At 35.2% G+C, this 25,166-nt stretch overlaps 2 protein-coding genes and 1 long non-coding RNA gene across 3 annotated transcripts; 1 reads left to right on the top strand and 2 right to left on the bottom strand.

The window, feature by feature from the left end:
• Positions 1-46: 46 nt before the first annotated feature.
• Positions 47-1,389, bottom strand: LOC149909703 (tRNA-uridine aminocarboxypropyltransferase 1). The gene is made up of 2 exons (XM_090118081.1): positions 900-1,389; positions 47-824 (listed from the first exon to the last, which is right to left on the bottom strand). Exons 1-2 carry the CDS (start codon positions 1,122-1,124, stop codon positions 93-95), a joined length of 957 nt encoding a protein of 318 aa, XP_089974207.1. The 5' UTR covers positions 1,125-1,389; the 3' UTR covers positions 47-92.
• Positions 1,390-2,742: 1,353 nt separating this feature from the next.
• Positions 2,743-4,255, bottom strand: LOC149909702 (uncharacterized). The gene is made up of 3 exons (XR_016458363.1): positions 3,914-4,255; positions 3,440-3,614; positions 2,743-2,807 (listed from the first exon to the last, which is right to left on the bottom strand). It is a non-coding gene; the product is annotated as an uncharacterized LOC149909702 (long non-coding RNA).
• Positions 4,256-7,047: 2,792 nt separating this feature from the next.
• faf (ubiquitin carboxyl-terminal hydrolase-like faf) lies at positions 7,048-24,744 on the top strand. The gene is made up of 50 exons (XM_090119786.1): positions 7,048-7,118; positions 7,719-7,791; positions 7,958-8,087; positions 8,247-8,466; positions 8,945-9,097; positions 9,216-9,405; positions 9,649-9,807; positions 9,897-10,050; positions 10,527-10,678; positions 10,770-11,027; positions 11,109-11,207; positions 11,285-11,427; positions 11,591-11,811; positions 11,895-12,025; positions 12,449-12,645; positions 12,727-12,829; positions 13,171-13,339; positions 13,657-13,903; positions 13,984-14,134; positions 14,269-14,388; positions 14,624-14,755; positions 14,894-14,992; positions 15,074-15,222; positions 15,310-15,423; positions 15,508-15,616; positions 15,696-15,849; positions 15,984-16,114; positions 16,355-16,576; positions 16,953-17,114; positions 17,303-17,531; positions 17,792-17,959; positions 18,112-18,185; positions 18,265-18,377; positions 18,453-18,626; positions 18,767-18,908; positions 19,001-19,154; positions 19,430-19,586; positions 19,835-19,952; positions 20,189-20,322; positions 20,485-20,644; positions 20,727-20,836; positions 21,173-21,256; positions 21,340-21,440; positions 21,607-21,797; positions 22,215-22,310; positions 22,960-23,129; positions 23,274-23,505; positions 23,867-24,070; positions 24,238-24,350; positions 24,546-24,744. Exons 2-50 carry the CDS (start codon positions 7,750-7,752, stop codon positions 24,742-24,744), a joined length of 7,434 nt encoding a protein of 2,477 aa, XP_089975912.1. The 5' UTR covers positions 7,048-7,118; positions 7,719-7,749.
• The last annotated feature ends 422 nt before the right edge of the window (positions 24,745-25,166 follow it).

The raw sequence follows: 25,166 nt of genomic DNA, 5'->3' as shown, positions 1-25,166 counted from the left end.
TGCTTTTAATAGTTGAAACAAACAAACGAAAAATAATAAACAGAAGAAACTTATAATAAAATGTATTTATTAATTTTCAATTTTCTACATTATCATACTTCCATTGGTCTTTTGTATGCTAACATATCTTCATGTTTATATATAGAATGAAGCTTTTCATACATGAATTTGAAAAAGAATAATAAGTTGTCATATTGTCCATTATAAGGTATACACTGTGAGTGGGGTTCTTCACTATGTACTGGAGAATTAATGGTAAGCTCTGTTGTATAGCCAACATCACAACCCCAAGCACAAATATGCAATTCTAATAGAAACTGGTGTAAAGCTTCAACTGTAGACAAATACCACCTTGGACTCCCTTTTTGATGTCGCCAAAATTGAGATACTCTATTTTGTAATACCACTTTTGGTATAACTTGTAATCTACTATCAGCATATATACCTCGACTCTGGTTCCATGTGCTATCTATTAATATTAATCTATCTATAGGTAGAATGTCTGAATGATATATTTTATTTTCGTCTTTATTGTTATGGAAGACTTTTCTCATCAATGTACCAACATTATAACCTTGTGGTAGTTCAGCAAGGAGGTTATCTGCATAGGATACACTATTCCCTTTACCTGTATACAATTCTGTTACAGTACAGGCATCTGTTCCTGGAAAAAGAAGAACTACTCTTTCTTCCTTTTCGTAGCTAGGTATTTCGGGATACGTAAAAACTCTCACATCGTTTGGAGCTAATACAGCTGCATGAGCAGCAGTGCTTTTACCATCAATCTCCCGCTTATGTTTAATTATATCCACTTTTATAGGTAACTGTAAATAAATCAAATCATGTAGATTTGAATGACTGCATATTTATATAAATTTTAATAATAAAAAAGGTCTTACTTTACATGAAGGTATTTTACTTTCTAATTCAGAAATGGGTACAAAACAAGTGTAGCAAAAATACATGCGTGATTTACCACATCGTGGACATTGACTACGCCTTTCTAAAGTGCTTAGAATTTCGGTATTCGTTATTTTTAAGCCATCAAAAGGATTTTCATCTCTCCTCCTCGCTTCAGGACTTTTTGGATTCATATTGAAAACTTTACTAGTGATTAATTTCATAAATTTAGAATCATTGCGCTGGTAATAAAATTAATAATAGTTATTTTTACAGAGCTGTGATATAAATTAATAATTTATACAATATTTATATAAAAATTAAAAATAATGCTGCATTAAAATAAAATGAAATGAATATTGAAGTTGGTTCTCATCAGTCACTGTCAGACAGTCACACGAAATTTATGTCTCTGAAGCTGAACCGCTGAAGTTTGAAATATTTTGAAAGTTGCAGATTAACAATTACTTAGTATTCTGTGGTAAAGTACTGCTGTGTACGTAGACCGTAGACAGACTGACGTAGACAGACGGTAGACAGAGAAACCAATTGGATCGTACCGTAGAGGGAGAATGTACTAGAGATCACATCGGCGTATACCCGAACGAGATGGCGAATCCTTACGTCAATGTTGCCAACTATTACAAAAACTTTTTATCCGAAAAACTGGCAAAATATCTATAAATGTTTGGGTATTTTTTTGTAAGATAGGTTTATGAAGAAAAAGACAGATTTGAAAAGATTTTGTTATTTATTAACTTAACTAGCGACCCGCCCCGGCTTCGCACGGGTGCAATGCTGATACTAAATAGTAAATACACTACAGAAAAATTATGAACGTTGTATATAAAAACATAGCGGCCCGCTCCGGCTTCGCACGGGTATAAAATATATAGCCGGGCGGCTGGCCGGTACCGCCGCAAACGCTACGTCCCGCAATTTTTAAATCTATACTAATATTATAAAGACGAAAGGTTTGTATGTATGTATGTATGTATGTATGTATGTATGTATGGTTTTCACGCATAAACTACTGGGCCGATTTTGATGAAATTTGGCACAACCTTTTATTGCGAAATATGTACCACGGGCGAAGCCGGGGCGGACCGCTAGTATATACATATATATTCACTGTTGTATTGTATTGGTTCTTTTTCCACACCACCTGTGAGGTAAGAACCTTAGGTGCGTTTTTTTTAAAGAGGTATCCCCAGTAGGCCTAGTCCTCCTTTTTGGCATGCATCAATATCTGGAATAAATCGGACATAAGGTAGTTTATATTATATCTTATTATATAATTATTATATATAATTATAATATCTATTTATATTATATAGAAAAAAATTTGGACTTTGTATGGAAATCTGTCAGCTGATTAGCGAAGTTTCCTTACAAAGTCCAATTTTTTTTTACGAATTCAGCAAAGTTGTAGAACAAAAGTTGTTCAGTTTCATGAGTAGAAGCTCCTGTCTAAATTTTTCAAATGTCTTACCTTTCACCTTGTATATCTATATCAAATGAACAATGTATTCAAGGTATTTAATTGGTTAAGTATTAATGCTGTATTGGTTAAAATCGCTTCGAAAATTAGCTATTATTTGTCGTAAAAAGTAAATGACAAAAAAAGTTATTGTGGGTTATCCATAAGAGATAGACATATACCATCGCGGACTTTTCTGTAGACCTTTTCAATGTGTATAATACTTAGTACATTATTTTGATACACATACACATACACATACACAACAACACCTCATAAACTTCCTCTCCACGGTATGTCGTGCAGTTCTAAAATAGTGCAGTGTTGTTGCTCGTGGGAAAGTGCAATGAAATTATTAATTTACCTTAAGACCTGGTCCATGGACTTTTGATTGTTGGGCAGTACTCAGTCGCTCAACAATAATATCCTAAAAAAATAAAATTTGATTTAGTATAAATAGAAAATAATTTGGAAAATCCAAAAGTGCACGCCTCATAATTTTTTTTTAATAAATATTTATTAATTATTATTTTTGTTTATTTAATAACAATTAAACCACATCGAATCAGACCCTGAAAAATGAAAGGGTTCTATTCCTGAGCATACTCAAGCGTAAGAGAAAAAAAAGACTCGATTAGTAAAGTATTTCGGTCGCTATCGTGTTAACAAGAAAAAGGATCCGCACATACAGACACACGGACGTCCAAGACAGAACTTTTTTAAACTGTTTTTTAACTAGTTTAAATAACAAAAATGACATCAAAAATATCATGAACGTTAAAAATAGTGTTTTTTCTTAATATGTGTGTGTATGTATTATCTTACAAGTGCAATGTATGATACATAAAGACATTTTAAGTTTGAAAAATCAGATGTTTTGCGCGAAGTGACAGTAGTACCCACCTCAACGCTTCGCTTATGAGGCGTGCAATATACCCCTATAAAAATAAATTAATAACTTGTTTTGTTTATTATGTAGACGTAGCAACAAAATCGGTCTATGAATATTTAAACTATAACATTTAAATCCAAACTAAATGCATCACAAAAATTACTCACTGTTGTAAAAAGTGTTGGAATTGCATTGGGCATCAAATAGGTTTTTTTTTTCGTTTTTCGAAAATAACGCGACTCAAAATGTATAGAACATATTCTGTGACTTTTTCCTGGTAACCAGTTCTTCCTTCCGGTAGCTCGAATCCATCTGTTTAATGTACTTGTTTCTTTTGGAAACCTAAAAAACATATTTAATATTAAAAAAACATTTCACGATTTTGGGGAAAATTTTACCCTGTACTGGTATCCCTAATGTTAATCACATGATTATACCATAAATTTGAAACTACGTAAAAACAAATGGCGTCCTGAACAACAAGAACACTTCGTAATTTAGTCGGATAACACAAAAAAATGTTTACGTCTATTTCGATGAAAATATTATATATTTGTAGATAATTTCACATTAGAGTTAATGAAAATGTATCAACTATATCCAGTTCTATAAAACAATATACTTCAAATAAGTTTACTTACGTGTGAAAGGTAATATTTGGTAATCTTCGTTCCGGCCGATTTTTACAACCAATCACACTACAACGCACCATATTTTCACTTAAAGTCGGATTAAAACAGATCACTGTCAACGTTTATTAAACTTTGAAGTCACTTAACAGCGAGAAAAAACAGAAAACTAGCAAAACAATGGACTGTAGCCGCTTGTTTGGGACAAACTGCCTTTGTCCCCAACAAAAGAAATCGCATAACATGAGAGAAACAAAAAACAATGTTTCTGTCTCGCTTGCTCTTAGCTTTATAGTCATAAGTGTATTTCTCTCACGCATTACTTGTCATTTTAGTGCCTCCTCTATGGTTCATTCTCACTCTACGGATCGTACTCAGGGATCGTAATTGGATTCTCTGTCTACGGCTGTGTCATAGAGTAATAAAATATATACGGGTATAGAGAGCCCGCTCGCAGAATTTTTTGAAGACCGCTAATGTCAATTGATCTGATAAACAGCGCCATCTATTATCGGCATCCACAAACTTGTGAAATGTATAGCTATAGCTATATCTACTATATTACATGCAATGGTAGGTACTTTGACTTCAGCTTCTTACTATTTTATTGTATTCAAGTTGAGAGAAAATCAAATACCTAATAAGTAAAATCTTATCACCTTGAATACAGTAAAATAGTAAGAAGATGAAGTCTAAGCATGAGTTTCAGAAAGGGAGTGCATACAAATAAAAACAAATTTTATTTTACAATAATTTATTTATTTACACTTACAGTACATACAATTGTAAATTTTGACAATGATACGGAATTTTTAGAAAATAATTGATTTTGAACAGTATTACATATTTAAATAACAATATTATTTTTAATTGTTACATGTTTATGTTTATTTTTATATGTTTGTGCTGTTGTTTTTATTTCGTCCTCGCCATGATATGTGATTTTGCCAGACTGTATACAACAAGTACATGAATTACTGTATTTTCAAAATAACTTTTTAATGTTGTTTTATGTTTATCACAATTAAAGGGATAATACACAAATATGTCAGTAAACTTTTTATTTTTTGTTTCAATCCTTTTTTAGGAACATCTTTCTTCAAAAATAATGTCCGTCACTAAATTTTGTTTGATGGTCGATGGATATATTAAAATGATTTTTTATTCTTTTTGTATTCTTTGGAAATTCGTACACTTCACTACGGAGGACTGAGGAGAGCACTCAACTCAACGCGGATCGGCGGATTAATTTCACGAATCACGAAGAACAGTACAAAATATGGAACAAAACTACAAACAAGCGCAAGCCGCGGAACAATCGTTGTTCAGAGGCAAGGAGCAGTCGCCATCACAAACGTCGCCATATTTGTGACGTATTTTCACAATCAATATTGGAATCAATTCATTGTGTTGCTATCGTAATTATTACTCAACTTGTAAGTTACACAAAATTTAAAAATATTTATAATACAAGTTCAATTAAATAATTCGATATTTAAATAAATGTTCTTTGTCTTTTTTGTTTTGTAATAAATTATTTCTTATCGATTGTTCTTCCATCTGTGATCGTATAAAGCAACTAATTGTTTTGGATACCGTTAAGAGATGGCGCATTTTTAAAATAAAAACCCCAAATCTGTCATTGTATGGAACTGTCCTACCCCTGGGCTGTGTACTGGGTGCCTGGTGGTACCAAGCACAGATATATAAACATTACTGTGGTACCAAGTGCTGTAAACATTATAGAATTTTATACCAGCGACTTACGTAAATATTAATTTGAGTTATTCAAATACAAAATGAGCAGCCTAATAATATTAGAGCGACAGGTAATAACATCTGATTGTGTCCTGAATTTTTTCAGGATTTGTCACATGATTTATTTATACTGAGCGACATTAAATTAATCATAAAAAAAATGCTTCACATAAATGTGGTGTTTCGAATAGAAACATTACTTTAAAATCTTATTTAAAATACAATATATAATATGCTCACAGTATATGCTCTAGCTCTAATGGGCAGAGTAATGAGTAGGTACCATGAGTTTTTTTTTAATTTTCTCAAATACTATTTGAAGAAACACTATGCCAATAAATTTTATTAACTTAGTTTATAAATTACTAGCGGACCGCCCCGACTTCGCCCGTGGTACATATTTCGCAATAAAAGGTAGCCTATGTTCTTTCTCAGGGTCTAAAGATTGTCTGTGCCAAATTTCATCAAAATCAGTCCAGTAGTTTATGCGTGAAAACCATACATACATACATACATACAAACCTTTTCTCTTTATAATATTAGTATAGATTAAAAATAAAATAAACGTATTCTAGTATTGTAGCCGCTCACCTTGTAACTTAGACGCTCAGTTAGATTTTAAATATCTCAAATGGATTAATCACAGCCCTCTTTAAGTACGCATAATCTCTATTTTATTACCAACCAATATTCGTCGCAGCTTTAGTTTATTTGTCGCTTAGCCAAATTCATACCGCTCCAGTTATAAAACTTATAAAACAGTATCTCATCATCAGTCGCTTTCTCAGTTCATTTCATTCGCTCATTTTATTATTCCCCAATAATTGAAGTCTTCTAGGGTCTTAGGCCGGGTAGACGTTGTTAGGTCCTATTGCCCCTTTTGCACATTATTTTTATCTTCTCATATATGATCCTTTCTTGTGTTTTAAATAAAAAGGTTTAATTATTTTTAAGCTATTGCATAGCTTCTATTGCGGGCCTTGAGCGCGGGGACCGAATCCAGAAATTCCGTAACGAAAATACCTCACGCTCCCCACTCCGAAGGGGACGGGCACGCAGGTGTGGCTTGAAGGCATATGCAATAGCTAAGGCAATAGCTTTACCGCGGCAGTCCCCGAGTGCCACACGTCTTTTATATATTTTTTTCATAGATCTATCTAGATTACACAATCCAAAGAGTAGTAAAGTGGTAGTAAATACTACTGACACAACTATTGTTGTAAATAAATAATAAATATATTTAATAATTTTATAAACATATTTTTACGACACTTTCAAAATTTACTGTACGTGTGTAGACCGAACCATTAACTGTAGAAAATCGATTTGACATTATACATATTCGTCTATAACAGTCAGGTTTCTATTTTATCTATTTTCGTTATTACGTCAAAAAGTGTAGTGGATGAATTTGTGGTTTTGTAATTTTAATGCGTTGAATTTATGATAAAAACTAAAGGTAATTTATGTTGTTTATAATTTCATGCGACATTTTTTTCTTTATCTATCTAAAGAGATGTTTTATACAATCATTTTAAATATATATGTCTAAGACAATGACGCCATTTTGTCGCGCCGGCTGATCGGAATTTATTATTTTTGTAGGATTACTTTATTTTTTGCATCCAAAGTAAGGACATAATAACAATATTTGTAACTTGTATTTTTTCTCTAGACTGTAGATTATATTCCTTGGAGCAAAGCTTGAGTTTTTTCCGGCATGATCTTATCGATTATAGATTTTTCCTGTCTCCTTCTAAAACAACATTTTTAAATAGATTTGTATAATATTATTTACCTACATCAACGAATATTATTTATTTACTTACTATGCTATGCTAGACATTGGAGTTTAAATGTTACTATTACATTTTAATTTTTAAGCATTATCAAATAATAAAAATAGATTTTGTTCTATTAATTATGTACATAATATATAAACATTGTTATTGTTTTATTTAGAATATTATTTTATAAATTTATAAATTGTGTGCGTTATTTAATTGTAAAAAAAATATAAGCATTTTTTTTGGATACATTATTGAAATTTTATTTTCAGAAAAAGAAATGATTATAGTTATGTTATAATAATGACAATATCAATGAAGGAACAAGAGCATGTGCCTGGGGAGGTAATAATTTTATATCTATAGGTTTATTTTTAGAATTATTGTGTATCTTATTTATTTAGAGAAGAAAATGTCTGCAAAATAATTATCTTTTTCAAGTGATAGATTATGATTGCTAATTATTATTATTTTAGTATTTGTGTCTTTGTAATTTCCAATTTACTTATAGATGGTATTCCCCGAGGCAAAACTAAAGGCATTAGAAGAAAAAATCTCACATCCTCGATGGGTAGTACCTGTTCTACCAGAGCAGGAGTTAGAGGCGTTACTTAATGCTGCTACAGAATTGGCAACCAAAGGTTTGAAGTGAAAAATTTTTGTAGTGAAATTTTTATAACATAGCATATTAATATATAATATGATAATTAATACGATAATTATTATATTAAAAATTATTCTGCCTCCACATATTTTCCAAAGATTTTCTTAAGTATTTATTGGCTAATAACATATTTTAGGTGAAGATGTAAACAATCTGCTTTGTCAGCGGTTCTATAATGATGCTCTAACATTATCATTTACAAAAATTCTAACTGATGATGCAGTTTCATCCTGGAAGAATAACATACAGCAATGTGTGCGTTCCAACTGTGAGAAACTTGTTAAATTGTGTGCCATGAAATTGGATGATCCTAGATTTTTGAATCTCCTGTCAATGGCATTTAATCCTAATAATAAGTAAGTGATATGTATATAATCATAGTATTGTTCGATTTTTTCTGTTTTTAGCCTATTTGAACTTGTTATGATTAATTGATTATTTTGTTAGTGGGCAACAATGCTTCCTCCTAATCTTTGATGGTGATTAAATGTTTAGTGGTTTATTGGTAACTTTATAATGTATTTGTGTGTGAAAAGGCCTTCCTCATTGCTATCTATTTTCTATTTTATATGTATCCTAGATCATAAATTTCCATTTAAATTATGTTTGTAGTTTTGTAATTTTAACAATGCTCTGCATGCAATTAGTTATGCAGCTCGTGGTGGTCATCTTGTACGAGGTAATTTGACATTATTAACAGAGTCATAAAATTCTAGTAAGACATTCTATGTCAATAAGACGAGATGGCCACCACTAACACTGAAAAGCTACATAAGCTTAAAGAAAAACCTCCTTTAAGACATATTTCAATTGATTATATTAATATGATTCTAGGTTTCACACTTTCAATGCATCTAGGACTTCTGAAGGATTGACAATTTCAACTGTGTCTGCCACGGGGCAAGGGTCAAATCAGGAAACTGAGGTTTTTGCCAGATCTCAAGACCACAGAACACCCAAGGGATGGCTGGTCCATCTCATTAATATGTATGTCACTACTATTTGGTATTTAAAAAAATATTGTAGAACTTTAAACATAAGATAAATTTTGTTTTTATTTTAATTGTTATTGAAATTTTTATAAACATAAAGATATTTTTTATAGATTTGGTCAAGCAGGCGGATTTGTAAAATTAAGGGAAAGGTTTGAAGCTATAATGGGTTTTAAAAAATCAGAATTAACAACATCTGTAAATTGCGAGGAGAAAGTCACAAATGAAATTATAGAAAAAGAAAGTGAAGATCCAAAAGTTGATACCACCGATAGCATTATTAGTAGCACGGACAATATGGAGGTAAGTATATTATGAATGCCAGATTGCAAAGTGTGATTTTAATCTGTTCAGTGTTGACATATATTTACATGGAAATATATTTTTTTATCAAAAACTGTAATAATAAACTTTCCAAGAAATTTATGTGTCTTTAAACTTATATAATTACTGGTTGTAATATTAATTAATATGAGATTATGTCATTCAAATTTTAACATTTCTTTATTTCAACTAAAATATGTATTTTTTTTTTCATATTTTTAGGGTTCAATTTCCTCAAGGTCTGATCAGCCATCTTCCCTAGAGATGTCAACAACAGGAGAAACCCGTGTAGCTGCTGTGTGGCAACTCTTACGGCCTCTGGGGCTGTGCCATGATCTTCTAACACCTCATACTGTTACAGTTTATCTTCTACCAGTTTTGGTTTGTATATTGTAAATTGTGTATTACATATTTTTTAGTTTGTTTTCTTTTACCTTTATTTTTTAATTAAAATAAATATTTTGTTACAGGAATGTATTCCAACATTGTTAGAGAGTTTAACCGATGACGAATTAAAACGCGAAGCACGCGGTAGTGAGAATAAGACTGACACAGTTTCTTGTCTGATCAGAGCATGTAAATGTGTTTCTGTCAAGACTCCACATCACCATAGTCTACTTAAATGTTAGTAATTACTTGTTGTTGTTATTTACTTACTGTATTGATTGAGATGGGGATGTGGTTAAAGTTACGTATAACAATAACTATCATAAATGATAGCCTCATTGTTTTGAAAATTTGAAATTTATCACATTTGTACATAAAACAATTTCACCACATTGTACAACATGTTCAATAAAACAAACAATTGTCATGTTAAAAAAATATTTGTACTTTTTTTCCATTGGGTGCTTAATTATTATAGCAATGTATCAAGAGTACATATGAAGAGTCTGAAAAATGGAAGATTTGGGCAGATTGCATACCCTGTAGCTGCTTAGGGGCGCTGTATTATATCCGCTCCTAAGCTGCTACATTGTATGTTATCAAACCCCACATGCAGCAAGCGAAGAAGAGAAGATGCCATGGTTTAAATAATTCTATATAAATATACATAGTAAGAATGAATGAATGAATGTTTCTACCTTTTCATGTTGCAGCACTAGAAATGTTTCGATTGAAAATGATTTTACGATTGCTTCAAATGTCGTCGTTCAATGGAAAGATGTCAGCGTTAAATGAAATAAACCAACTTATAAGTACGATCGCTCAGACACCAAAACCAGAATGGCTCACACCAACTGTTATTACAGTATGTATTAAAATATATCCTTAAAATTAAATGTCAAATAAAAATTTCATGAATATTGGAAACTTATATCTAAAAAAAAATCTTTTTTTAGACTTGGATTAGAGAAAACGGTGTGGTGGATATTGTTTTACGCGATTCACTTCACCAACCGCAGTATGTAGAGAGATTAGAAAAAATGCTAAGATTTATGATAAAAGAGAACTCTTTAACGCGAGAAGACTTGGACGCGATATGGAAGGCTCAACATGGGAAGCATGAGGCAATCGTAAAAAATGTACATGATTTATTAGCGAAACTCGCTTGGGATTTCACACCAGATCAATTAGATCATCTCTTTGACTGTTTTAAGGTAATTGAACTCAAAAATCGTTAATTCGACATAATATGAGTAAAAAATTTTGGATTTTATATTCATATTCAAATGTTATAGGCTAGTTGGTCAACGTCCAGTAAGAAGCAAAGCGACAAGTTAATAGAAGTAATAAGGAGGCTGGCTGAAGATGACAAGGATGGCGTAATGGCGAATAAAGTATGTTATGTGTTTAGATACTGAATTAGACGAAATAATTGGGAAATAAAAAATTAATCGTATTTATTTTTTTAAAGGTATTAGTTCTGTTTTGGAATTTGGCGCATTCTGACGAAGTATGCACAGAAATAATGGATTTAACCCTTGCGAATTTCATTAAAATACTCGATTATAGTTGTAGTCAAGACCGTGATGCGCAGAAAACAATTTGGCTAGACAAGTAAGTACGAAATAGAATTGATTTAAATTGTTTCTTTTTACACCCTCAAAATATATCTTTCTTTTAAAAAAAAAATAGAATTGTTATTCATTTAAATATAATTTCTTTCTTTAAAAAAAAGAATTGTTATTCATTTAAGTATAATTTAATAATCGTTTACCAGATGTGTAGAAGAGTTGAAGAGCAACGAGAAATGGGTATTACCGGCGCTAAAGATGATGCGTGAGATATGTTGTCTGTACGAGTCGGGCGGCGGCGCTGGAGTGCGGCCGCACGTCACGCGACAAGAGCTCATAGACAGGCTGCAAACACAACACTCCCTTGTCATATTGGTTACCGACTCGTTGACGCATTACATGGACACGGTGCGGGCGAAATTAATAGGTGAGTTTGATCAAAAATAAATTTGTCAGTCTAATTTAATCAGAAAACAATGGAGGGGTTATTTATTCGGCGTTTTTTTTCAGAAGAGAGTGAAATTGACTGGGAAAATTGGTTACCTGATGGTAGATATCCCCACGCGGCACAAGTACACGAGCGACTAAGTTTTTTACGGTTTTTGTTGAAAGATGGCCAGTTGTGGCTTTGTGCTGAACAGGTAATAGTTTATAGCTTTTAATCTTATATATAAAAATGAATCGCAAAATGTGTTGGTAAGCGCATAACTCGAGAACGGCTGAACCGATTTCGATAATTCTTTTTTTATTATATTCTTTGAAGTAAGAGGATGGTTCTTATGTAGAGAAAACGTAAATATTATGTACCACGGGCGAAGCCGGGGCGGACCGCTAGTCTATAATATAAAAATGAATCGCAAAATGTGTTGGTAAGCGCATAACTCGAGAACGGGTGGACCGATTTCGATAATTCTTTTTATATTATATTCCTTGAAGTACCAGGATGGTTCTTATGTAGAGAAAACATAAATATGTACCACGGGCGAAGCCGGGGTGGACCGCTAGTGCTTTATAAATCTAAAATTTTATTTTAATGTATTGAAATTTATAATTCGGTTTTTCAGGCTAAACAAATATGGGTATGTCTGGCAGAAAAACCAGCTCATATTGGAGATCGTGAAGCGTGCTTTCGTTGGTTCAGTAAATTAATGGGTGAAGAACCAGATTTGGATCCAAATATTAATTTGCATTTTTTTCGACGTAACATTATGACCTTACCACCAAACCTACTAACTCATTCAGGAATCAAATGTTTTGAAAGGTAATACAACAGCGTCGTGGCAATATTTTTAAATATATTTGTTGTAAAACAGGAGATAATATTTTTAAAATCTGTTTTCAGGTTTTTCAAGGCAGTTAACTCGAAAGAAGGAAAACTTAAAGTTAAGAGGCGTGGCTTTCTTCTTAATGACCCTGATCTCATAGGATTAGATTATTTATGGAGGGTAAGTCTTATATTTCAATGCTAATAAGTGGTGTGTCTTTCTTCAGTTGTACTTTTTAATATTTTGTTCAGTTCTGACAATTTAAAGACAGATTAGAGTTTTAGTTAAAAAATAATAATTGTTGAAACTGACGAGTAAAAAAGGCGCAGTCAGGCGATTTATCTAGCCATAAATACATCGATTTATCACGTTGATTTGACAAGAAGAACTTCAGAAACATGTGTTTTTACGGGATGGTCATGATTTATATTTTTATTTTTTTTGCACAAACTTGTTCATATTGATCTCATTCATAACATTCATTTCTTCTGTATAAAATATAAATATACCAATGAATTCAGGTGATAACGGAGTGCGAGGACGACATATCGGCGCGCGGCATCGAGCTGCTGCGCGAGACGTGCACGTGCACGGGCGCCGCGCTGCCGCCCGCGCACCAGCACGAGGCGTTCCTCACGCAGTGCTGCGCGCGCACGCAGCGCCTGCAGAAGGACATGGAGACTAGTGACGGTTGGCTTATATTGTAATAGATACATTATACATATTGATGCGGTATCGAGCTGCTGCGTGAGACGGGACGGGATATATTGTATTACGTACATGGTATAATAATCTTGTTCTCTTTGAGACTGTCCTTACCAAAATTTGTAACAAATTTTATTCAACTAAGCAATTGCATATGTTTGTTTATATTTTTTTCGATACTATTTTAGCTTGAAAAAATTTAGAATGTTTCGAAAAGTTTTTTTTTTTTTAATAATTTAATTTAAGTACCAGTTTATTATGAATATTATTGCTAAGTTTAAATATAATATTCTTTGTTTCAGACGGGACTGAAAGTTGTACAAAGATGTGTAGAGTAATTCGTGCCATACAAGAATATATAAACGAATGTGATAGAAGGTTCTCGGCGGATCGTCAGATTCTGCCGATTTACAGGTCGGGCAGGGGACGGCAGTGTACTATAATAGTCAGATTTAATTTTCAAACAGGCCAAAGACAAATCGATGATATTGAATTATTTTCGCATTCTAATGAAACTCTTCACTCTTTACGCGTGGCTGTTCAGAGAAGGTACTATTTATAAAACAACAAAGTAAACATTAGTTTATTTGAATTAAGAATTTATAATTTGAATTAAAAACATTTTATAGGTTAAAGTGTACATCAGAGAGCAGTATCAAACTGGAAATGTATATAAATAAGTTAGAATTGTACGTGAATGGTGAACTTTTGGATTCAAGTCACGACAGGAAAATACTTTCACAAATCCCACTCAGAGACAAGACTATTCTTGTTGCCAAGGTACTTAAAAATTATACCAATATTTAAGCTTCAATATTTCAGAATCTAATGAGAAAATATTGCTTTTACAGAGTTTTCAAATTAAATAAGACTATTTTTTGTGTAAATATGCAATACTCAATAATTTGTGTTAGGTGTACGACGGTCAAGTATGCGGCAGTGGTGGATGTGGCTCGTCCAACGAGTCGAGCAGTGACTCGAGCGCCACCTCCCCACCCGTTCCGCCCACACCGGAACACGCTTTGCCTGGTGTGGTAAGAATATTTAAATATTTGTCTATTCTGAGACATTGTCATAAAAATTAAGTAATTATTATTAAGTAAGGCATTAGAACTATGTTATGTTATGTTTTGTAAGATGTGATAGAAAAATTATGATGTATAAAATTAGTCATTCCATTAAGCCTATTTTGATTCTACATATTATAATACTTTCAGAACTTAAGTTCACTCAGTTTTATTTTACAATTTATTGAATCTTTTATTGCAGATTTTTTCACAAGGCTCTTGGTATTTACCGTTTATATTGGAATTAGAGCATGTCGGTATTACCAAAGGACACATCCCACTAACGGAGGCTGCACATCTTCTTTCGCAAATATGCCCACCGCATAAGTTAACAGTATGTATATTTGAATTTATCATTATAACAAGAAATAAGTATGTCGTAAACAAAAAAATTGAAACACTAAACGAGAAATTGCTGCTAAAATTGCATAAAATAATATTTGTTAAAAATTAAATGACTGTGAGATTTCAGGTAGAGAAGTTAACAGAAGCATTACTGTGCAGAGATGATTCCAAATTAAAGGATATGCTATACGGGCCAGCGCCACCCGCCGTTGCTTATAACATTGAGGTAGGTTATTGAAAATATTGGCCATTAACATAATTGATTGTATTTGATATTATAAGTCAGTATTTGAATTTTGTTACTTAGGTTTTATACAGTATGGTGATGCCGTCATCAGATACCAGATTGGAGCGAAATCGTAGCTTTCAACTAGCTTGTGTAAAAAAAGCTCCCCTCTTGGTACAATGTTTGTCTGACACTGAGTTTCTGAAGGGCGCCGCACCACATACGCGGAGGTACTTATAAATAATTTGATGTCTTGAGATTTACTGACTACTCGAGATTTTTTGTATGTACTTATCAAAATAATTTTCCTTTTTCAGAGTTGGGTACTTGGCACTCGTGAGACTAGCAAAACTAGCTTTATACACACTGGGACATCTTTTTGAAATTCTCGCTCCTGATGGGTCTGATACCTCAGTTGACAAGGACTTTAGGTAACAAATTATAATAAATTAATGAACTTAATAGATAAATTACCAGTTTTTAAATGTGTAGTTTAAAATTGGATTGTATTTTAGAATGGACGTCACGATATTGCGAGAAGCATTACAGTCTGTACCAAACCACAACTGCGAAATAATCGTCAAGGCTATTGCAGAGAAATTAGCAAACACACTTGGAGAGCAGGTAACATATTGGAATTTTAAACCTTATATGAACAATCAAATCATGTTATGTGATAATATCTCGTATTTTAATTCTACAGATGGTGACAAGTGGTGAAGATAGTGAATCGGTGTCCTCACTGGTGTGGTGGCGCGTGCCAACAGCAGCCACAGTGCGATCTCTCTACGCACTTACATACTCTGTGGCCCAACCCTCAGAAATTTCAGGCTTGGTGCATTCAGATGATGTTACATGTTAGTATAAAACATACCATACCAGTGTTATTTAAAAAGACTTGCAAGTTTATGAATATGATTTGTTTTTTTTTTGTTATATAATATGTAATATATATATTATTTTCTAATTATTTCATGATTTCGCTTTTTAGTGGTTCGAGAGTGTATGGAGGTGGTAACAATTTGCATGGCTCTCGGCGGAGGACATCTTGATGATCTATTACACGAGTCTTGGTGGCAGGATACTGCTTTGTATTTGATGATAGACTGCCCCAGCGCTCAGGTACCTCTTTTACAATATCTCAATGGCTATTATGATCTGATTGAATCTTCTAAACACTATAATGAGCTGGTTGCATCTAATTAATAATGAAATTTACTAGTACATACTTGAATACAGTCAGTTGCATTTCATATTGTAGTTTAATTGGTGAATTTGGTAATTATTTAGTCTATCGACTAATAGTGTGGTATTCAACACAAAATGAGCAATGAAATGCGTTTAATATACGATGTGGGGTAGGTGCGCGTGTCGTCCGCGGAGCAGCTGCTGTCGATGTGCGCGTGGGGCGGCGGCGGCGGCGCGCGCTGCGCCCTGGCGGCGCTGGGCGGGGCGGGCGGCGCCGCCACGCTGCCGCGCCTCGCCGCGCACTCGCGCCACGCGCACCAGTTCCTGCAGCTGCTGTGCCGGCTCGTCGCGCTCGCCGGACCTACAGCGAGGACACTGGAGGATCTGGCGACTGAGGTTAGTGCGAGTCTATATTGTAGTGGAAATGTTAAAACTTAAATATTTATAGATAAACTTCGTTTAGCAGCGGTTTTGAATTATTATAGGACATAATATAAATAAATAACCGGTTTTTTCAAAGACAGCAAGTAATTTGATAGTTACTCTTTTCAGTTCATAGTTGTAATAAATTAATATCTCAATGTATTATTGAAGTGAAATTCCTTTACGCGCGTTGAGAGTAAAATTTCAAGGTGCTATATGGCAATACCGTCAGTTATGGAGTAAAACGACGATTTTGGTATCTTTGAATCTTGTCAAAGAAGTTTCACTTCTGACACGTGTGCTCGGCACTCACGCTCTTTATTTTATTATTTTTTATTTATTGTAATAGGTTGCTTGGTTACGCGCTGTTCGCACAAATCCCGAAGCCCTTGAAGACACTTTACTGGAGGGGCATTTGAATCTCACCAAAGAGCTCTTTACACATGTGCCAGCTCAAGTTAAATTTCAATATGGTGCACACCCTGACCATAAAGATGCAGGTTTAATCAAGGTACTTTTTAACTATACTATAGTAAAAAATTCTGATAGGATAATAATCTTAATCTAATGTCGAAGGTTTTTTTTATTATATATAAACAACAATAACAAAAAATACTTACATTATAACTTTTTGGGCGCACAGTTTTTGGCTGTAAAATTAATTGTATTAATCATTATCACGTGTCATTTGTGCTATAGGAAGTGGCAACAGAGTTCCTCTGGCCGTACTCGTGGGCGTGGTGCCGCATGACAGAGGGCGGCGAGCGCGGTGCGACCGGCTCCGGCACTAGCGAGGACGTGCCCACGCCGCTGTGCCGCACGGCCGGCTCCGTGGCCGCCGCCGCCGACCTGCTGCTCGCGCTCGTGCACGGCTGCGTCCCCAACATGGCCGCGCTCGCCAACCTGCTGCACCTCATGTTCTATAGCGGTTAGTTGCCGCTTTTTAGCTGAAGTAGAGAACCGCTGTATGAGATATAGTATGTAGGATTGATTATAAATACGTTTTTAGTTATCTAACTAGTAAAGGAAAAAAATAGTTGGATAAAGTTACTTAAATATAATGTCTTAAAAAAATTCCTTATAAAACGAAGTGTTCACTTCATCAAATTTGGACTGTATTATTCTACTGATTTAGGTATTGCAAAGTTAAAATAGGATTGTACAATTTTTTTTTTGTTTTTTCCATAGATAAAAATATGCCGCTATCCGAATGGGAGTACATGCCGTGCGTGGGCCCACGTCCAGGCGCTGGTCTTGTTGGGCTGAAGAATGCGGGTGCCACCTGTTATATGAACTCGGTGTTGCAGCAGCTGTACTGCGTGCGCGCAGTACGAGATGCACTACTCACTGTGCAAGGTAAGACAGATTTCATTTAAACTATTGCTAATACATAGTATAATAGCACCACTTAGGTGTGAATACCTGAACATTTTCACGTTTAGATATAATTACAACTTGACTATATGCCATTCTCATAAGTCCACTAATTGTTTTTCTTCAATTATTAGGCGCCGCTACAGATCCAAATGAAGATTTTTCTGGAGAAATACATCACCACAACATTATAGAAAATAATACAGAGGTAATAATAATAGTGTATTTCTTTCATAGTAATTCTCTTAATTTAATGCAAAATAATATATCAAGCTTTATTTTACCAGAATAGCGGCGACTACAACATCACCATATTAAAGCAAGTGCAAGCGATATTTGCGCATTTACATTACAGTAAACTTCAGTATTATGTTCCTCGGGGATTATGGGCACACTTCAGGTAATAAATGGCCTTTATAAACTGAAATAAACTATATAAAAGTTAGAGCCATTTTGTAATATCTTACGGTTTTAGATTGCAAGGCGAACCTGTGAATTTACGTGAACAACAAGACGCAGTGGAATTTTTTATGTCGCTAGTAGAGTCTCTAGACGAAGCGCTTAAATCTTTAGGTCAAGAACAATTAATGGCCAAAACTATGGGAGGAACATATTCCGACCAGAAGATATGTAAAGGGTGCCCACACAGGTAAAGAAATCGAGTTAAATAAAATATAATACAATGGATTGGAAACTCAAAATATTGTGTTGAAGAGTAAATTTAATAATTTTTTATCATTTTAATGAAATAGTTCCTTTTCTCTCATAATATTGTGTGATGGTTTCTAGGTATTGTAAGGAAGAGCCATTCAGCGTAGTATCTTTAGACATAAGGAATATGTCGCGGTTACAGGAGTCGTTAGAGGCATATGTACGCGGCGAATTATTAGAAGGCGCAGATGCCTATTATTGTGATAAGTGTAGCAAAAAGGTATTATTCATAATTTTAACTAGCGCTAAAATTATTATTTTATCTGAATTTGAATATATTGAGACTCAAGACAATTTTTATTCTACTTTCAGGTGGTAACAGTGAAAAGATTATGTTTAAATAAACTGCCTCCAGTTCTAGTCATACAACTTAAAAGATTTGAATATGATTTTGAAAAAGTCTGTGCAATAAAATTTAATGATTACTTTGAATTTCCGCGTGAGTTGGATGTCGAACCCTATACAGGTATAATATCTCAGAATTTATTGTGTTACTAGCTTTCTGCCCGCAGCTTCGCCCGCGTTTTCAAAGAAAACCCGCATAGTTCCCGTTCCCGTGGGATTTCCGGGATAAAACCTATCCTATGTCCTTTCTCGGGTATTAAAATATCTCTGTACCAAATTTCATGCAAATTGACAGACAGACAGAGTTACTTTCGCATTTATAATATTAGTATGGATTTCTTTGGAAAATTTAATTATTATTGCAATAAATAATTATTATTTCCTCATATTTTTTAGCGTGGGGTTTAGCACGTGCGGAAGGCGAAGGAGCTTTATGGGAAGGTAGTGAGAATTGCGAGAAAGATCCGCGTTACACTCAGTACGAGTTGAGCGGGATCGTCGTACACTCCGGACAGGCTTCCGGGGGACATTATTACTCTTATGTATTATTGAGGTAGGAATCTATCAGGGATTTTTCTCGTTAAAAGAGATCATAGTTCGTAGAATTTTTATAAATGTTTCAAATGAATGAATTAATACAGTAATATAACAGCTAATGTGAATATAGGAACTTTATGCTCATTACTTTAAATTGTCTGTTTTAAATATCCCTATAAATTAAGTATGCACTTGAAAGGCACTTTTTTAGAAATATTATATAATAATATTTTAAGTGAATAATAAACGAAATATGTATTGTAGGGACACGGGTTCTATGGGTCGCTGGGTGAAGCTGGACGACGGTGACGTGGCCGAGTGCGCTATGCACGATGATGACGAGATGAAGGCGCAGTGCTTTGGCGGCGAATATATGGGAGAGGTAGAGGAAATAACATTTTTATTCAAATTCTGCATTGTTCTAATTAAGTTCAACTTATTGTATGTGTGTTCTTTATTTTTTATTTAAACTGTATCTTTATACAGTTTACAACTGTGAAATGAGAAAAATAGTTTTGCACTAAAGGATATGGAATAAAATATTACACATAATAAACTCCATTGTCCTTTATGATTACTATTGTTGGATACAAAATAAAAGCATTATATTATTTGCAGGTATTTGATTCAACTATAAAGCGGATATCTTACAAACGCCAGAAAAGGTGGTGGAATGCTTACATGTTATTTTATACGCGAAAGGACACGATAGATACGTCTCTAGAACAAACTATGAGAAATATGACTCTCAAGTATGTTTTGATTATAACATTTCATTAATAAATAACATATTATATGCTTTATCTGTGTAAATAACAATATACAAAAAAAGAAATCTCATTAAAAATTAAATAGCTTCTTTTTTGCGCTTATATATTTTATTAAATACTTATTTATTTCTGTACCTTTTGCAGGGAAAGTGCCATACCGAGACCTATTTGGAATTCCGTTCGTAGAAGCAACATTGCATTTTGTCACAATCAAGATCAGTTTAGTTTAGAACATTTTAATTTCATGAAGAAATTATGTTTCATGAGGTTGCAAGTTCACCCTGGATCGCAAAGTGCTGTTTGGGTAAATATTCATTTCTCAAGACTTATACATTCTCAAAACATATTTCATTTATGAAAAAAATTTAATTGTGATTTATTTTCAGGGTCAAGAACACGAAGAAATGTCAATGTTAGCTGTTCAGATGGCTACAAAGTTTTTGTTCCAAGTTGGTTTTCACACGAAGAAAACTTTACGTGGTCCAGCGACCGACTGGTAAATATTATTATTATTGTAGCGACACCTCGCTCTGAATCGCGCAAGCGAAATGTTTTCGCTACAGAGCATATCAACTTTCCGACATCATACATCGGGGCCTTCACGGCCGGCCAGTCGAGTAGACTGGTCGAGGATCCTCCCTTTTTCGATGGAGGAATTCCACCCTCCTTCCTCCACAATTATTTACGCGATGTATATTTCTGTTTTATAAGTCAGGAAAAAATATGAACATTTAAACATTTTCGTATGCTTTTCCGCAAACTTTAACCGTTAATAATTCTTAAAATGGTATTATATGATCGCTATTTCATATTATAATTATTATTTTTTCAGGCACGACATTCTTTGCCAGCATTTAAGGTGTTCTCAAAGTGTGAGGGCGTGGTTTGCATCAGATCTCTTTAAACATCCACATAGGTAATGTATTAATGGCAAAAATAAAGTTTGCACCAGAAAGTTATAAATTACATCATATTTCAATATCTTTTTTTTCTTTCCAGGTTATGTGATTATTTACTCTCGTGTCCTTCGGGTGATGTTAGGATAGTATTTATGAAAATCATAGTATTTTTGGCACATTTCTCAGTTCAAGATCCACCAGGTAAATATATACACATGCGTTATCGTTATTAATTCCCATCAACTAATTAAACCGGCAAGCTCAAATGCAAATACAATTCGTCACTTGCGATCCTTTATGATTATTTTGCTATCTGCTAAGTATCATAACTGCCCAAAAATATCATAAAACGAACCCCCTATACCAGTGAGCAACGGGTACGGCACGTGGTGCAGCCGCGAGGAGGCGACGTGCCTGTCGGACCAGGTGCTGTGCAGCGCGCGCGCGCTGGCGGCGCCGCACCACGACGCGCACGCGCACCGCCACCTGCCGCTGCTGTTCAACCTGTTCCACGCGTACGCGATGCTCGGCGCGCACGAGAAGTACCAGCTGCTCAGGGTGGGTCGAGTGCTGTGCCATGTTTGTTTATAGATAATAACAATGTTTCTGGACGATAAGTGTTTAATTATTGGGAACTAGCGGTCCGCCCCGGCTTCGCCCGTGGTATATGTTTACGTTTTCTCTATATAAAAACCATGCTCGTACTTCAAGGAATATAAGTAATAAAAAAAGAATTATCGAAATCGGTTCAGCCGTTCTCGAGTTATGCGCTTACCAACACATTTTGCGATTCATTTTTATATATAAGATTATGTTTTTTTGTGTTGTATGTTGCGTTAAGAACTGTCCTATTTCTCCAATATAAAAGATCGCATGTAGATTCAAACATAGGAAACTTGTGAAATACAATTTTTTTAACCAAATAGGTAGTCAAAGTTATTGTGAAATAATAATGGATGTAAATTTTGTTTTTAGCTCAAAGTTTTGGATATTGTGCTGTCAGTGTGTATGGATGAATCCTATGCAGCACTTGGAAAATATCAGTATCCAGAGTCGGCTAAAATACATCAGGTTTGTTCAATTATAATTTTGTTTCTCATATCTATTGTGTACTTACTATAGTGGAGCCAATTTAATAGGCAACATTTGACGTCTATCAATTTTATCTTCATAGGGTGGTAACCTGCATAAAAACATCGATTAAAGTGAATTAATCGATACGGACTTGAAACATTTGTCAATCGAACTTGAAACACACGTCAATAATTTATGATAATTTTTATTCCCAAGTAATCAATGCATTCGATTCTAGATGTCTGATTTCGATTTTTAGAGTAACGTCTCTGGTATTTAAAAAGAAAAAAGGTTTGTTGACACAAAATTGTAGCGACGTCAGTTCTTTAAATCAGAAATTGTTTATTATGTTTAGAATGGTTTATCAGTAAAATCAAATCCTAAAATTACTTATATCGGTCATTATTATAATAAATATGTAATCGTAATTGAAAAAAGTTAAGCAAATGTGCAGTTCTAACAAAACGAAATATCATGTTATTCTATGTTGTCGTTACTAGGTTACGTTGTTGAATTTTGTTGAACTGTCAAATGTTGCCTATTAAAATGGCTCTACTATAATATGAAATATTATAGAAGCCTATAATTTTTTCTATTTACTCAATTTTTTATTATTATTTATTATGTATGTATTTGTATATGTCAGGTGGTGTGCGCATTAGTGCGGTGTTGCGATGTGAGCGCGCGGTGCCAGTCGGCGGGCGCGGCGGAGGGCGCGACGCCACTGCCCAACCCATTCGCGGAGCCACCGCCCACGCATGGCCCGCGGCCACAGCTCACCGCCACCGCTGCTGATCTACTCTATAATAGGACTGGGTGAGTGACAGTTCGTACTAAACAGGTTGTTAAATCAAAAGGTGCTAAAAAAATAAATAATTTACAATGATAGTCTTAGCATAATTCACAATGATGGTATTTGAATAATTAATTGTATTGAAATGAGAGTGAACTTCCCAACAGTACTTACATGAAGAAACTGACGGAGGAGTGCTGCGGGTGCGAGGAGGGCATCCGGCTGATCCAGTTCCTGTGCTGGGAGCACGCGGGCTGGTCGCGCGCCGCGCTGGCCGAGCTGCTGTGGCAGATGGCCTGCGCGTACTGCCACGAGCTGCGCAGGCACTGCGACGCGCTCACCGCGCTGCTGCTCATGGAGGACAGCTGGCAGCAGCACCGCTTGCACAACGCTATCAAGGTAAGCTCGTGTTTATTTTTACACGCGTTACATGTCGTACACTCGGGATTTTTGCAAGCTGATTTGCGTGCTAACTGGTATAGATACTAATATTTTTTTTTGCAATTACTTGTAATGTTGTGAAAGATGGTTGTAGGATTTTAATGCATAATATATTAAACAATTTAATTGATAGCCTTATAATTCAGAGTTAATCATTTTGGCTTCTTAATGAAGCACTCATGTATGATGTATCTTTTTTAAAATGAATTACTTTTGCACTATTTTGAACTATTTTGTAGCAAATTGTAACCTATGAAGTTATAAACTATTCAGAATTATATCACATAGGTACATTAATATTGTTCCCAAACTTGCACAGGGCGTGTCAGAAGAGCGGCCGGGTCTGCTGGAGACGGGTCTGCGCGCACGCAGCCACTACCAAAAGCGCACATACGCGTGCGTGAAGCTGCTGGTGGGCGTGATGTGCCGCGCGCCGATCGCCGTGCGCGCCGTGCACACGCATTCAGAGGCGCGCCGTCGCTGGAGGCAGCTGCTTGCATGGCTACAGGATGAGCTTGATCGCGTATGTATTAAAAATATGCCTTGATACATTTCAGACTAGCACCCATGCGTGTCAGTCAGCACATTTTTTACATCCTAACTTTGTCTGTTTATAAATTTTCAGTCTTTTTTTTATTTTTTTATGCATTGTTGCAGTAAATATAATAATTTCATAATTTTTCTTTTTAGTATGGTTCTGGGTACGGTTCGTACGGGACGTGGTCGCCACCAGGAACTTCAAACGAAACATCCACTGGATACTTCCTTGAACGCAGTAATTCGGCAAGGAAAACTTTAGAAAAGTGAGTTCATATACTTTTCTACTACTATTCTTGTAGTTTCAAACATTTATTTTAATTGACCAATGTGAAAATTTCAATTATACTTTGATACTTTAATTAGACTTTGAAATCTATTCTATTATTTCTTTATAGGACAGACTTTTTTGTCTGTTTTTAACACTATTTACAAAACTAACCGTGTTACGTTTCACGCAGGGCGTACCAACTATGCCCCGAGGAGGAGGAGGAGGACGAGGAGGGGCGCGAGACAGGCGAGGGCTCCGGGTCGGGCGAGGCGGGCGACAGCGCGGACGACGACGAGCCGCCCGACGACGACGAGCCGCCGCGCCGCCTGCACCTCGCGCCGCCCGCGCCCCCCGCGCCGCCGCCGCCCCGCGACCCCGCGCCGCTCTGAGCGCCGCTGCGTAGCTGCTCCGCTGCTCCACGCTGCGCTGCTCCCGCCCCACCAACGAGCAGTGGAATGCGTCCACGCGATACAATCGATTGATTCAAACTGGACGCGCCCAAGTAATGCATTGCGTCCACGCTATACCATCGATACTTGTTCGCGTTGGTTCTTGGTCGCGTCTAATAAATGGATTGCGTAGACGCGAACAACGTAGATAAGTTCGCATTGACGCCTGGACGCGCCCGAGTGATGGATTGGGTCCACACATAGAATAAATTGATACTGACTACACTCCAACTGCAACAGTTGGTTTCTTATTCAGCGTGGACGCAACGATATCACGCTAATGTATTTATCACCTTGCTTCAGTGCACCGTATAAACGCATTTTGTATGCTCATTTTGTTTTTCACTTGGGTGCCTCCGAGT

This window comes from Colias eurytheme, chromosome 3, assembly GCF_061535395.1.
Source record: "Colias eurytheme isolate Ceu_HAF_F1 chromosome 3, ilColEury1 Martin Lab GWU primary, whole genome shotgun sequence".
Classification (NCBI taxonomy): domain Eukaryota; kingdom Metazoa; phylum Arthropoda; class Insecta; order Lepidoptera; family Pieridae; genus Colias; species Colias eurytheme.
The sequence above is the reverse complement of the archived record's forward strand: the minus strand, read 5'-3'. Positions and strand labels throughout refer to the sequence as shown.

What these genes read in the sequence shown, in the direction of transcription:
- LOC149909703 (XM_090118081.1), bottom strand. Translation starts at nt 1,124, where the DNA reads ATGAAATTAATCACTAGTAAAGTTTTCAATATGAATCCAAAAAGTCCT. An exon ending in GTAAAATACCTTCATGTAAA is followed by an intron (nt 825 to 899) that starts GTAAGACCTTTT and finishes ATTTATTTACAG; the next exon opens with TTACCTATAAAAGTGGATAT.
- faf (XM_090119786.1), top strand. Translation starts at nt 7,750, where the DNA reads ATGACAATATCAATGAAGGAACAAGAGCATGTGCCTGGGGAG. An exon ending in CTGGTCCATCTCATTAATAT is followed by an intron (nt 9,098 to 9,215) that starts GTATGTCACTAC and finishes TATTTTTTATAG; the next exon opens with ATTTGGTCAAGCAGGCGGAT. An exon ending in AGAAGTACCAGCTGCTCAGG is followed by an intron (nt 21,798 to 22,214) that starts GTGGGTCGAGTG and finishes TTTTGTTTTTAG; the next exon opens with CTCAAAGTTTTGGATATTGT.